At 41.6% G+C, this 12,288-nt stretch overlaps 1 protein-coding gene across 1 annotated transcript; it reads left to right on the top strand.

Moving 5' to 3' along the window:
* The first annotated feature begins 5,870 nt into the window (after window positions 1–5,870).
* Window positions 5,871–10,261, top strand: neff2 (neuronal intermediate filament family member 2). The gene is made up of 3 exons (XM_014018026.1): window positions 5,871–7,005; window positions 7,644–7,768; window positions 9,288–10,261. The coding sequence occupies exons 1-3, from the start codon at window positions 5,998–6,000 to the stop codon at window positions 9,346–9,348; spliced, it is 1,194 nt and encodes a 397-aa protein (XP_013873480.1). The 5' UTR covers window positions 5,871–5,997; the 3' UTR covers window positions 9,349–10,261.
* Window positions 10,262–12,288: the final 2,027 nt, after the last annotated feature.

Genomic DNA, 12,288 nt, shown 5'->3' with positions numbered 1-12,288 from the left:
CACAAACATAAATATATTCCAGTGAAATATATTTATGTTTGTGGTTGTAATGTGACAAAATATGGAAAAGTTCAAGGGGTATGAATACTTTTGCAAACCACTGTATAAAAAAATTATAAGCATCTCCAGCTAGAAAAAACAAGATGTTTACAATTATATTTAGCCAGATCCTCCTGCACATCTGTTTTGTTATCTTCGACAGTTCATCCTGTTATTACGTGTTTTTTGTTTGTATTTTATTTGATTTATTTAGGTTTTGTGATTCCTGTGTTTGGTTACTCACTTGCTTCCATTCTTTCAGTTTCTCTGAATCATCACTCTTCTGCAGGTCAGCTTCTCAGTCAGCCACGCCCACTCACACCTGTTCCCTATCTACATTCAGCTCAGGCGCTTCCAGCGTCCTCATCGCTCCGGTCCAATTCAGTCTTTCTCAGCAAAGCGTTGCAGGTTTTCTGTCAAGGTGTGGGTTTTTTCCCAGGGTCACCCTCTGCTGCCTTGGACTGTAAACGTTTGTTTTGGCCTCCATGTTGGCTTTTTTTGTGTGTGTTTAAATAAAGCAAGTTTGTCCTGGAGCTCCTTGCTGCAGCTCTGCGTTCTTGGGTCCAACCTCCTGAAACTGCGACACCTGTGCCAAATACACAAACAAAACAATGACTGAATTACAAAACATTTCTCATCAATAGGTTTCCTATACAAGTAACAACTCCATATCACATTTTTTTTGTAAACTAAATGGGTGAACTGCCTATAATACTATATAGTTCTTATAAAATGGTGACACCTACTGGCTGAACTGCTACAGCTCCAGAATTGAATAAAAATAAGATGCTCTGACTTTTTGCTTCCTGACCCATTCTTTAAAATACTACTTTGACCTCAAAGTCAGTTTTGAAATGCTTAAGGCCACCTTGACTTTATCAGTCATGAACATTTTTAGTACTAGGTGTGTCTAAAAAGACCTGTTAGGCTGCCATCTGGATCAGGGTCAGGGGTCAAAGAGTTGCAGTGCAGCAGCAAGACGAAGCTTGTTTGAATATTTCTACCACTGATGTGTCTTTGAGCAGAAATTCTGTTCACTACACTGGATTCAAGCTACCTTTTCAGACAAAAATATTAAACTGCATTGACTCCTTTCTGGATGCTTACCAGCAGAAGTGTTTCTTTAAATCAGCAAATACAAAAAGCATTCRCCCACAGACGGTCAGAGTCAGGACAGCTGAATGCTGATTTAACACTCACCTTATTGTATTACTATTTGAACATTTGACAACATGACTGCCTCGCTAAACACAGCACCAACACCATCATCAAGTTTGCTGATGACACTACAGTCATTGGCAATATCTCTAATGATGACAAGGGGGTGTACAGGGAGGAAGTGAAGCTCCTGGCAGAGTGGTGAACCACCAACAACCTCTCCCTCAACACCAGCAAAACCAAGGAGCTGATTGTGGACTTCAGGCGAGGGAGTAGAGCGCACAAACCTCTGAGTGTTGAGGGGACATCAGTGGAGAGAGTGGACAGCTTCAGGTTCCTTGGTGTTTATATCTCAGAGGATCTCACCTGGTCACTGAAWACATCCCACATTATCAGGAAAGCCCAACAGCGCCTCCACTTCCTCCGTCGTCTGAAGAGGGCTAAACTGCCACAGCAGCTACTCTGCAACTTCTACAGGTCCAGTGTGGAGAGTATTCTGAGCAGCTGTCTCACAGTGTGGTCTGGTAGTGCCACTGCTGCTGAACACAAGGCTCTGCAGAGAGTAGTGAAGACTGCTCAGTTCATCACTGCAGCTGCCCTCCCACCCATCCAGGACCTCTACAACAAGAGATGTGTGAAGAAAGCCGTCAGTATCTCCTCTGACCCCACCCACCCCAGCCACTTCCTGTTTCAACCCCTGCCATCTGAAGGTACAGGATCATCAGAGCCAGAACCACCAGACTCAAGAACAGCTTCTTTCCCCGTGCTGTTAAACTGGTGACCCCAGCCACTCCAGCCACAACCTGAACAATCATAGACTGTCCGTTGTCCACACCTAGTTCACTTCATACACACGATTGTGCATTTAATGTTTGTGTCTAATGTTTATGCACGTTATGTCTTGTCTTGTCTGCATTATATCCTTTGATACTGCACTGGAGATCTAGCTTGAAAGCATTTCGTTGCACTGTACAACCCTGTTTCAGTATAATGACAATAAATTGAATTGAATTGAATTGAATTTGTACATTTTTCAGCTTTTACTTCTACATCTGTGATGCTACTTTAACCATTCATAGATCAAAACTTCCAGCTCCTCCAGGAACTATGGCTTTCAGTGTCCTGATGCATCTCAGTAATCCAGGTAGAAAAAAATCAAAAAGAAAAAATAAGTAGGTCCTCTGGATGGGTTCTTCTTTAGTGAAATGTTTCATCTCTCCTCCAAGAGACTTCTTCAGTCTGAGTTTCAGGTGAACTCAGCCTTACAAGCACTGCCTCCACATGGACATACAGGTTAGTCACATGCAAAAGAGGGCCATCGTCTAACAATAGGCTTGATTAGCTCTATTGTCCATAGAGGGTCATGTGCCCCATCACCTGACTTATTGGTTTGGATGCTTTGGCTGTGGTTATTTGGTGTCGTGTTATGTGTATGTAGTGAGTGCAAGCGGGGTTCAACGTCCCCTTGTTTTTGTCTCTCTTTCCCTATTTGTGTTGGCTTTCAGTATTTCAAACTTCTATACCTTTGAAATCATTTCTTTATTTACAAAATAATTCCTCAATAAACTTCATGAAGATCGTTTCCTTCAAAAACATTCTTCTCTAAAATATAATGCAGCTACTTGCCCTAACAGTCAAACATAATAATTGCCCATTTTACTTTGCTTTTAGTAATAATACTTGCAGCCCTGCTCCAGTTGTCCTCTGCTGAATTTGAATTAGCAACTGTGGCAGGCTGTGAAGTCTCTTCTGCCCCAGGAAAGTGTACCTGGAGGAGATGCTGAAGCACACTTGTCTGTGTGACTGTCRATCMTTCYGGTGTAACAACGAAGGATAGATGGTTGACTGGATCCTTTCTGAGAAGTTTGTAAAGCTTAGAACAAGCACTAGGCCCTTTCACATCTTCACAAAACTTTGTCCAAGAAAGTCCCTTACATTCCCTTAAAACACTTTTATAGTGATTGCGGGACTGTACATACCATCTTCGTCATTTAGATCTTACTGCCTTGCGGAGGCCAGACAACTCTGGAGTMCACCAGGCCGGCTGCTTTGACGGCCTCCAGACTTTCCCTGAGCAGGCAGACTTACAGGCAGTTTGCACAGTATCAGTCATTGTGATCTCTGGCTCAATGTTTTGCAGTTTTAATCCTGGCAATTCACTCACCCATCAACTGGGATAGACTGCTGATAAACAGATTCCAGTCAGTGTTTTTTTGGGTTTCTGTAAGTGACTGGGYGTGGTTTCCCCATCTTCAGCTTAAACTGAATTTGTCGATGATCTGACACAGTTTAAGGACTAGCAGGTCTTCTGTCGGCCCTGTGATGGACTTGCGACCTGTCCAGGGTGTACCCCGCCCCTCGCACTGTGACTGCTGGATATGGGCACCAGTGACCCACGCAACCCTGAAAAGGAAGAAGCGTGTACAGAAAATGGATGGATGGATGGAGGTCTTCTGTCAGCAAGTATTCTGACAGAGATCTGACTCTAGGGTTAATATCAGAGCTCCCCCAGCACGCATGATGGGAACTGGCATCACAACCAATGAGTACCAGGAGGCCCTTTTCTTTAGCATAATTGACTATTGCCACAAACTCCTGGGATGGAGGTGGCTGCTGTGAATCAAACGGCAAATAAACAGAGGCTGCAATGATCGGTCTGGATTTGAGAAGGGGTTATCTGCGGAATCAAAGTGGGCGTGTCACAAGAGTGGGCGTGTCAAAAGCATAAACACTGTGGGCTACGAGGCCTACATGACGGTATCCTTAGACCCTGCTCGATCTCTTTACAGCCTGACCCTGACCCCAACACTAAGGTTAACCAGGAGAAAAGTGACCCAAGTAGGGTTCTCCAGAAAAAGTGGTGCCGTACAGTAACGCCCCTTTTTTTCTTGTCCAATGAGGTGGTGCCGTACGGTATCGCCCGTTTGCTTGTCCAGTCAGGTGTGCCCCTTTAACAAAGTCCGTCAAATCAGGTGTGTCGCTTTAGAATCGCCTTTCCTTGTGACACGCCCACTCGTCCGCAGAGACCACTACTTGGATTTGCCATTTGCCTGAATGCCCAACTGCACTGCTACAGCATCACGTTAGGTGGGGCAGTGCAGTGTATCTCACACCATATCAGGGCTACTGCTGCTCTGGGTCTGCGGCTGCTCACATCATATAGAAGTGTGTCCCCAGGGAATCCTAGGCCTCGTACCATAGATTGAACTATCCAAGGTACCTGGATCAAGGCTATGCCTGTGTGTATCCTGCTAAGGCAGGTACAGAGCAATGTACTGGCATCTTTACAATGGTGCAAGTTGCTCCGTATAAATTCCACCATGCCTAAAACCACATAGATTAGGACCCTTTTCTCCATCAGAGGACACCTACAACATGTCRGTGTCCTCATCACCTGGAGACCCCAGCACCTGTGAGGCCCCTACCGCTCCCCGATGGGGATGGCTACTGCTGGGTCTACTTCCTGTAGAAAGTAGATGCTGAGAAAAACACAGAAAGAGTTTAAAGTAAATCAGGAAATCAGGGAAGTATCTGAGTCCAAATAAACACGAGCTGGGGTCAGAGGGAACTGCAGTGTCAAAAGGTGCAGAACCACTCTCAGTCAAAGTGTCACAGTTATGGAGCACTTTACCTCAGGATCTAAAGTCACTGCCAGACATGAAACTTTTTACAACAAATCTGAAGTACTGGCTGAAAGAACAACAACACTGTGAACATTGAAATTTGAACATGTATTTTATTGTATTTTATTTGTGTAAATTGTATCTTCACTGTACTCGTTTATTTATGTCATTAACATTTATTTTGTTCAGATCAAAAAGCCTAACCAGGGACGTGGGCTGTAAATTAGCTTTTAGCTAGAAACCTTGTGCATGCTGCATCTGTTGCCTATGGGTGATAATGATTTGTTGTATTGTCCTTGCAAAAAGAAATAATGCAATAAAATAAAAGTAACATTAATATTTAGCTACTGTTTTGCTAATTTGAGCTTTTTGCTATGGTTAGTTAATGTAGGATTTTTATGCATTTGTAATTTTAATATTTAGCTACTATTATGCTTATTTTAGCTTTTGGCTGTGGTTAGTCAATGTAGGATTTTTGGTATGCGGTTGTAATTTTATTATTTAGCTAGTATTTTGCTAATTGTAGCTTTAACTATGGTCAGTTAATGTAAGCTGTTTTGGTATGGTTTTGCAATTTTAGCATTAGCTGATTTTAAGCTTCTGTTCTGCCTTTTTAACAAATCTCAGTAGTCATTCAGTATATCAAACTGTGTTTTCACTGAAAATGTAGTTTCTCCTTTTAGATTCTGGATCAATAAAGAGGCAGATGTAAAAATGCCAGTGGGATAAAAGTAGAACCCACATTAGAAAAAGGTATCCAAGGGACTATTTTAAGGTTTAAAAGAAATGTAAATTGCAGGGAGAAGGTCTAAACAACACAAAGTGAAAACTAGAAAATAACAGTGCGAGAGCTGATTGTTTTAAAATCCAGGTGAAGTAAATCTCAAATCATAAACCGTGGCTGCCTCGGCTGAGAGCGAAAACCAGTCTCTCCTCTCTCCACTGCAGAAGCTTCCCATTGGCCGATCAAATGCTGACAACACTGATGTTTCTCTGTGGTGGTGGGGGGGAGACTCACTCTATAAAAGGTCCAGATCCGCAGCATCACTGAACTGGTGCAGTGCAAAAAACGCACTCTCATCCTCACCGATGGTGTGCAGAACAAGGGGGACATAAAAAAATCTTCTGAAACTGAATCATACATTTTTTCCCTAAAGAAACAACAGAAATAATCATCATGAGCTACAAATCCTTCCTCTCCAACCGACGTCCTTGGGACAAAGGCTCCCGACCCAAATCCCTCATGCCTTCCTCTCTGTACTCTTCTCCTCCGGCTCCTCCGTCTGGGAAAAGGATCCCGAAGACTGCCTCCTCCTCCTTCTTCTCCTCTTTTCCAGATGACTCCCAGAGGATGAACCTGGCTAAGGCCAGCTCCATCAACACCGAGTTATTAGAAGTACGATCCCAGGAGAGGGAGCAGCTCGTGGACCTGAACGACCGCTTTGCCACCTACATCGAGAAAGTGAGGAGCCTGGAGCTACAGAATCTGGCCCTGCTGGCTGAGCTGGACGCATTAAAGAGGCGGCAAAACGACCCGTCCCACCTGCAGGCGCTCTATGAGGGGGAGGCCCGGAGCCTGAGGGCCATGATTGATTCAGAGAGCGGTGAGAAGATGCGTATGGAGGCGGAGAAGGACTACCTGCAGGACGTGTACGAGCAGGTGAAGGAGCGCTTTGAGGAGGAGGCGAGGCGGCGTATGGACGCTGAGGAGGCCCTGCAGAGAGCCAGAGAGGAGGCGGGACGCGCCGTTCTCTACAACTGTGACGCGGAGGCCACCGTGATCTCCCTGTGTGATGAGATGACGTTCCTGAAGAAGGTCTTTGCGGAGGAGCAAGCCGAGCTTCAGAACCAGCTCCAGGTGGCCAACATCAGCGTGGACGTGGAGCTGAGCAGGCCCGACCTCTCCGCAGCCCTGCGAGACATCCGGGTGCAGTACGAGCGGCTGGCCAACAAGAACATGCAGGCCGCCGAGGACTGGTACCGGAGCAAGTTTGCCAGCGTGGCGGAGGTGGCCAGCAAGAACAACGAGGCCGTGCACGCCGTCCGGGAGGAGACCAGTGAGTACCGGAGGCTGCTGCAGGCGCGCTCCGCGGAGATCGAGGCGCTCGGGAACGTCATCAACTCCCTGAACAAGCAACTGGAGGATCTGGAAGACACGCAGAACAAAGAGGTGGAGAAATACCAGGTGAAGATGTGGAGTTTGGTTGATCTCGTGGGCTGATTTTCAGAGATTGTGTTTAAATTGTGCCAAAAATTTACATGAAATTATTCAATTTTAGACAAAGATAATTTCACACTGAGATGTTAGCTCAGTGATGTCACACTCAGAGTGTGTCTTGTAGATAACTCTCAGCTGCTACAACACCAAATTTTAGCTTAAAACTGACAAAGTTTTAGCCATTTTGGTGTTTTTTTATGATCAGTTGGCCATGACAGCCATCTTGAATTGAACTGATTCCAAAAGTTAATTATTTGCAGATGTAATAATTACTTCTTGCGAGTTTTATTATTATTTTTATTGTTTTTGTTAATGGGATGTTTTGCCAACAGACACGCATGGTCTTTGCCTTTAGCAGTGATAATAATGTTACAGGGATGGGATTAGTCAGGGTGAAACAGAACAAATCAGTTTATGTAAAGGAATTGTCTGTTTTTTAGTTTTGGTGATAAATGATTAACTCAACTCTAAAAGTTCAAAACCTTTTTAAACGGAGAGCAAATGATTTAAAACCACAAAACAACAGAGGCTTGCAAAATCTGTAAATAAATAAATAAATAAACAAATTCACAGTAACTACAGTTTGTTTGTTCCTACATCTCCAGATGAGGATAAGTGAACTGGAGCAGGACATCGCCGAGGCTAAACAAGAGATGGCTCACTACCTGAGAGAGTACCAGGACCTGCTGAATGTCAAGATGGCCCTTGACATTGAAATAGCTGCGTACAGGTGAGAAAAAACTTTGTTTGACTAAAAAGAAAATAAAAACCCAGCATTCACTCATCGCCCACCGCGTATCATGCAAGAATTTTAAACTAAAATCATCTTATGTTGCGAAATGGCCAAGTTGAAAATAATGTGGCGTGTCATGTCATGCAAAACTGCAAGATAACACACTCAACACTCTCAGCTACCACCACATCCAGTTTGACCTCAGAGTCTGTAAAACAAACCGAGTTATAGCCAGTTTTGTGTTTGCTAAGATTGATTAACTATGGTGGCCATCTTGAACTGGATTCACTCGAAAAGTTAATCTGTTGTAGACAGGGATGCAGTGATCACTCTCTAGCCTGGCCCTTGCCTTCCTACGCAGCTCCACTCAATTCTAGTTTTGCTTCTCTGCTCTGTACGAAGCAACGTGAAGGACAGGGTCTGGTTTTTACCAGGCTAATCACTCTCTGAAAGTGGTGAAAAAAAAACATCCAGGGGGTCATGGTGAAAAATGATGCTAACAGACAAACAGGGTTGACAACAACAGTTATTGTCAATGTTTTCATCAAAGACGTCACATATAGTGTTGTGCTCAATGTGTTAGGGATGACTGTCAGCTACTACCATATTGAATTTTAGCTCAATATTTGTTTAACCGAGTTTTAGATGTTTTTGTGTTTGCTAAGATTGATTTGTTGTGGTGGCCAGTTTGAATCGAGCTTTAACAAAACGTTCATTTTAGAGTTATTTTGCTAACAGGCAGGCAAACATTAATACAAATAGTTACTGGCAAATTTTTAAGTGAAAATTTCTGATCTGTTAGCGCCCAGAAGATATGACGGTAGTTAGGGATGCACGATATGTCGGTATTGATATCGGTATCGACCGATATTGGTCATTTTTTAGAATATCAGTATCGGTCCAGTATGTAAAATGAGGCCGATATTAATGTCCGATATTGATTTCCCACTTTTTATCTTTGTGTTTCTGTTTTGTGAGGGGAGATGGTTGGTTGAGCGACATCTGTTTGATCATGACAGTGTTAGTGATGCTGCACAGCCAGGAATAACTGAAGTAGGGAACCATTGTCAGAGGTCTGGTTGTTTATGTACAGTATCAAAAAAAGACCCAAGTGTGTTTTTGCGTATATGTATAATATAATTTGTATGTTTGTGTAATATCGGTAAATATCTGTTATCGGCCATAACACCAATAATTATATCGGATATTGATATTGGCTGAAATTTTCATATCGGTGCATCCCTAATGGTAGTCAGTCTCAGCTACTACCACAACAGATTTTAGGTCAGTATCTGCCAAATGACCAGTGTCATAGTCATTTTTGTGTTGTTTAGGCATCGTTGGCTGTGGCAGCCATCTTGAGTCAGCAAGACTCCAAAAGTTAATCAGTTGTAGATGTACATCCAACGATAATATTATTAAAATTCATCGAGTGGTTTGTGAGAAATTTTGGTAAGAGCTTGACAAACACACAGGTGATAACAAACTTTTTGTTTTTCCCTCCCTTTTTTTACAGGAAACTCCTGGAAGGAGAAGAGATTCGACTGACTTACCCTTCCTTTCCGGCCCTAACTTAAAAGCCTGACAAAAACCTGTATTCCCCCCCCCCCCCCACCTTCTCATTTCCTAAGACATTAATTTATTTAGTCCCACGCCCACAAAAAAACCCCTAAAACAAAAACTCATCTCTCCCAAGACGGCAGCGCCCTTGTGCTAAACAAGAGGTCCACAAGAAGTCCCCCTTCTTCTACACACGTTCTGACAAAACACACACCAGGACRACGGTACACGACATCTGTGCACTGCATTAGTTACGCTGCGATGGCAGAAGGCTCGATTGTTTTGGCCGAGTTTCTCTCTGTGACGCCGGATAAAGTCCAAGCAGCAGAGCTAGCCATCAGATCCACCTCTCTGCACAAACATCTGACCAACTGTTTGTGAAGGAGGACCTGGTTATCGCCCCGTGCTTGGACTTTACCTGCGGCGCTGTTCACTCAAAGCTCCACCCAATCAATCGAGCGACGCCCACGCACCCTTACTTCTGAAGTAGAATGAGTGAACCTGTAATGTTAGAAAACTATTATTATGTGACAAAAACACATTTTCTTTCWTTATATTTAGTCTTTTTCTGCATTTACGTGTGTAAAACTGTTACACAAACTGAGCTGGCTTTATGGGTAATTGATCATACTTAATCCTACACAAGCCTTCACACATGTAAATGCTGTGGAAGAATAAATATGTTGATTCTTTTGTTTATTTAGTAAAATGTAGTGTATCTCCAGGCTAACTGTGCTAGAATTTTCTGTTCAGTGAGTTTATTCGAAGCTAAAGAAGCAAAGATGAATGATCAACGCAGGGCCTCCTTGTTGTTTGTGTGCTGACTGTAGATCTAAACGGTGCTTTACATCCATTAAACTAACACCAGGTTTGGTGTACCTGTAACGGCCAGAAACAAGCAGAATAAACAGATAACTGACCTGCATCATAGCTGGGTGTTTTTATTTTTGACACATGGCTGAAACACACAGGCTGAGGACTGGATAAAGCTCTCTRTGAATGACCAAAGACATAATATTTATTACATAAAAAATTAATTTGCTTAGATGTACACAGCCAAAACAATTTAGATCATCACACTAAAAACAGTTGGGCTAAAAATAACCCAATATGGGTTATTTTTGGCCCAACTGCTGGGTCAGTATAGCACCAGCCCAGCAGTAGTTAATTTGACCCAGCAAGTTGGGTTGACCTGTTATAACCCAACGGTTGAGTTAAAATATTCTACCCAAATACTGGGTCAAATTAATTAAAATTCTGGGTTGTTTCAACTACATTATGTGTTATTTAATCTACCCAAATACTGGGTCAAATTAATTAAAATTCTGGGTTGTTTCAACTACATTAAGTGTTATTTAATCTACCCAAATATTGTGTCAAATTAATTAGAATTCTGGGTTGTTTCAACTACAATATTTGTTATTTAATCTACCCAAATATTATGTCAAATTAATTAAAATCCTGGGTTGCTTCAACTACATTATTTGTTATTTAATCTACCCAAATACTGGGCCAAATTAGTTAAAATTCTAGGTTTTACCATATTTGTTCAGTTAACTATCCAAATGCTTGGTCAAATTAACCGAAATGACAGATNTGACCTTGGGCATCGATTTGTCATAGACGCCAAAACTAAGGATTTCTTAAAATCAATTTTCACACTTTGGGAATTTTGTATATATATTTTTTCTTTGTGTGGCTATTAACAYTTATTAAAAACAAAAACTTTGTGTTATCTGAAAGGCTACATATATAAGACTACAGAGACTAAGGGCGTCCCAATACCAGTAGGAGTACAAAATACTTCATGTTTGGGTACAAGCCGATCCCGAGTACTTACTGAGTTAAACAKTACACAATGACTTTAAAAACACATTTCTTTTATTCTGAACAGGGTGGCTCTTCTACAGCCCCTCTGGCTGGATCAAATCAAATATACAGAATGATAAACTGTTGAAAGATTTTAAAATAAAAAAAATAACACAAATTTCTTTCAACTTGTCTAAATTTTATAAGCAATGAMCTGAGTAACTTTTTACCTCAAATGTAAACTATAACATGTTCAATGGGTTTTTGATACCAGTATATCAGTATCGATAGCGATATTGGTATCGGTTCTGAGTATTGGGGTATTTTGGACAAATCATTTTAGAAACACTAGAATCGAGAATGATACCAACACCTGTATCTGGGTTGATCAAAAATTATGTACAAAGTCTGAGAGTTTAAAGACTGGGGACAGAAAGGTGGAAACTTTCTGGTAAATTTCAGAAAACTTTTACAAAAGTTATGTCCAGCTTAAATTCTGTTAAATTAGGGAGTTTTTAAAAAATATTCCAAATAGAAAATGTTAATAATTTATGGAACTTCAAAGGAATATACTTGAAACTGAGGAATGATATAAACAAACTGTATGAAATCGTTTCATCTTAAATAGAGAATGAGCTTAACGGACAGTTTATAACAGTAACAAATTCAACCAACCTATTTGCATATGAAGACATCAACAATGACATAACTACATCACTTTTAGAAAACAACAAACTTTAAACATTTCTACAGTTTGTTTCATATGTTTTTGTAATGTTTTATTTACGAGTGCCCTAAAATATATTTTCTTTAACTATATTTTATGTTTATGTGAGATAAAACCTTCAGTATTTTAAAATCTAGTTTTATTCCCATATGGAATGGAGAGTTTCCAACTTATCATTCTCAGATTTTTGCAACCCTAATGATGATACATGGGATTCACTACAAAGGCATTTTGTCAAAACGTTAATTTATCACTTACAGTTTTCAATGGAAGGCCCAGCAGAACTGGACCATTTCCCTACATCCCCCTCTGCTGGCAAGATTACTGCATCTGTTACTGTGTAGATTAAAGGCACAGTGTGCAGGATTTGTTGTTTTCAGCGACATCTAGTGGTTGAGTGGTTGAATCATCCTCCCTGGTC

Source organism: Austrofundulus limnaeus, unplaced genomic scaffold (assembly GCF_001266775.1).
Source record: "Austrofundulus limnaeus strain Quisiro unplaced genomic scaffold, Austrofundulus_limnaeus-1.0 Scaffold181, whole genome shotgun sequence".
In the NCBI taxonomy this organism is placed as follows: Eukaryota; Metazoa; Chordata; class Actinopteri; order Cyprinodontiformes; family Rivulidae; genus Austrofundulus; species Austrofundulus limnaeus.
The sequence above is the reverse complement of the archived record's forward strand: the minus strand, read 5'-3'. Positions and strand labels throughout refer to the sequence as shown.

What these genes read in the sequence shown, in the direction of transcription:
- neff2 (XM_014018026.1), top strand. Translation starts at nt 5,998, where the DNA reads ATGAGCTACAAATCCTTCCTCTCCAACCGACGTCCTTGGGACAAAGGC. An exon ending in AAGAGGTGGAGAAATACCAG is followed by an intron (nt 7,006 to 7,643) that starts GTGAAGATGTGG and finishes CTACATCTCCAG; the next exon opens with ATGAGGATAAGTGAACTGGA. An exon ending in ATTGAAATAGCTGCGTACAG is followed by an intron (nt 7,769 to 9,287) that starts GTGAGAAAAAAC and finishes CTTTTTTTACAG; the next exon opens with GAAACTCCTGGAAGGAGAAG.